Source organism: Eurypyga helias, unplaced genomic scaffold, assembly GCF_000690775.1.
Source record: "Eurypyga helias isolate BGI_N326 unplaced genomic scaffold, ASM69077v1 scaffold14091, whole genome shotgun sequence".
NCBI classification, from domain to species: domain Eukaryota; kingdom Metazoa; phylum Chordata; class Aves; order Eurypygiformes; family Eurypygidae; genus Eurypyga; species Eurypyga helias.
The window spans coordinates 2,101-4,195 of NW_010230270.1; the positions used below are offsets into that span (position 1 = coordinate 2,101).

The 2,095-nt window shown below is 41.1% G+C and overlaps 1 protein-coding gene across 1 annotated transcript in view; it reads left to right on the forward strand.

Annotated features, from left to right (window-relative positions):
* The window catches only part of ANKRD49 (ankyrin repeat domain 49), a 2,610-nt gene extending 1,816 nt beyond the window's left edge, over positions 1-794 (forward strand). Inside the window, exon 2 of the mRNA XM_010160683.1 lies at positions 147-794. Within this exon, the coding sequence (XP_010158985.1) occupies positions 147-605 (459 nt within the window). The 3' untranslated portion in view covers positions 606-794. The remainder of the gene's footprint in view (positions 1-146) is intronic.
* Positions 795-2,095: the final 1,301 nt, after the last annotated feature.

The window sequence follows — 2,095 nt, forward strand, 5'->3', positions numbered from 1 at the left end:
ACCCAGCCCAGGATGCGGTGGGCATTCTGGGCTGCCAGCGCACACTGCCAGCTCATGTTCAGTTTGTCATAGAACTTGGGAACAGTAAGCCCCATACATCTATTTTTCTGGAATTTTGTGTTAAATTCCCTCTTTTCCTTAAATAGCTGAGCACAGTGAAGAGGCTCCTTTCTGAAAAGCTGGCTCCCGTTAATGCTCGTGATGAAGATCAGTACACTCCTCTCCATCGCGCTGCCTACAGCGGGCACTTGGACATTGCACACGAGTTGGTCGCCCAAGGGGCAGATGTGCACGCGCAGACAGTGGACGGCTGGACACCTCTGCACAGCGCCTGTAAGTGGAACAATACCAAAGTGGCCGCGTTCTTACTTCAGCAGGGCGCCGACATCAACGCACAGACAAACGGTTTGCTGACACCGCTGCATATTGCTGCAGGAAACAAAAACAGTAGAGAGACCCTGGAACTCTTGTTGATGAATCGCTACGTGAAACCAGACCTGAAAAACAACTTGGATGAAACGGCCCTTGACATTGCTCGGAGGACTGATATATATCACTACCTTTTTGAAATAGTAGAAGACTGCATAAATGCTGTCTCCCCTTAAAAGCTGTGATTAAGCTTGTGAATGTGAGGTTTGCTGCCTCTTTTTTTGCATTCTGCATGCTCATTGGTGGTGGTCTGGCCCTTTGCAACTCGGTTGTCACCTAAGATACTTTAGTATTCTCAGCAAAATGTCACTTCTTGTCACTCAGCTCAGTGGCCTCGCTCATACTCCGAAGCGTTACTGCTGTTATTCAAGGTATTCAGAAAATCTCAGTAATCTAATTGAGTTTCCATTTAGTTAGTGCAGGTTTGGAGGGGCTTTTGTAATTGGTCTGTATTGTGAAAGCGGGAGGGAAAGCTGGAATGTTTAGTTGATGTGAAAGAATTCTGGCTTGGTATGCATAGTTTATTACAGCTCACTTGAAATTATTTTTTGAGACATTTAACTTTTTTGAAGCTGCATGAGAGCTCAGAATGAATGTAACTTATTTGGGTGATACACAAAATGATTCGCGATCCTGGTGGAAGGCTTATTATAAAATAAAATATTTAATCTGAAGTGTTTTGTTGTCATATTTTTAGTTGAAAGCTCAATCGTAAATGCAATCGTCTGTTCATAAATCAGAAGTGTTATTCATAGGATGATAAAAGGAGTTTTGGTTTATATTTTCCTGATACTTTTCAAGGAAATGACTTTCCATAAAAATACTGCTTAGTTTTCCCTTGCAAATTAAGTTGAGCAGTAAAGCTTTAATGTCATGGATGTGGCATTAGTTAGAAAAAATGAACCTCAGCTGTGTGAGGATAAACAGCCGACATGTTGTTGTGTCTGATTTGCTTACAGCCAATTTAGTGCAGGACACCCTCCAGAGTGTTTCTCTCTTATTTTTGTATCCCCAGAGAGAATCCCTTAACACAGTCATGCAAGCCAGTATCTCACTGGCTTGGGAGGACCTTTCATCTGAGGCATTCTCAGCAGGTCTTAGTACTATTTGGTTCAGCTTAGCAGAAATATGTTAATTACTGCTAGAAATTTTCACAAGAGACATCATAATTTGCTGCTTCCATTTGTCAGTTATAGCAGAAAGCTACAAGTGAAAAATGTTATGATTTTTAGCATTTATCTAATTTACCTGTGTAACTGTTCACAGCAGCTCTTCCAGTCTGCATCTCCAATCCTTCCACTTCTTTTGGAGAATCAACACATCTGGATTATTTAGCTGTCTGTGAGAGGTCTAGTAACGTGTGCTTCCTGTGTATTTTTTTTTCTCTCCCTCACCTTGGTTCAAGTGTAAGTTTCAGACAAAAATCACTACTAAATACAAGTATTTAATGAGTGAGGGTTTATACGTACCAGTATACTATGTCTCAAAACAATTACTCTGAGCAGGTAGCTCTTTTTTTGACCAATAGTTGTTTAGAAGGATACTGGTAGGAATTTGAGGAATGCTGTTAGGTCAGCAGATGATCTGTATTGCATGGAAAATAGTACAGTACAGATTTTCCCATGGTAATACGTGCTGTGTGTGTTTGAACTTCAACTTTGCCATC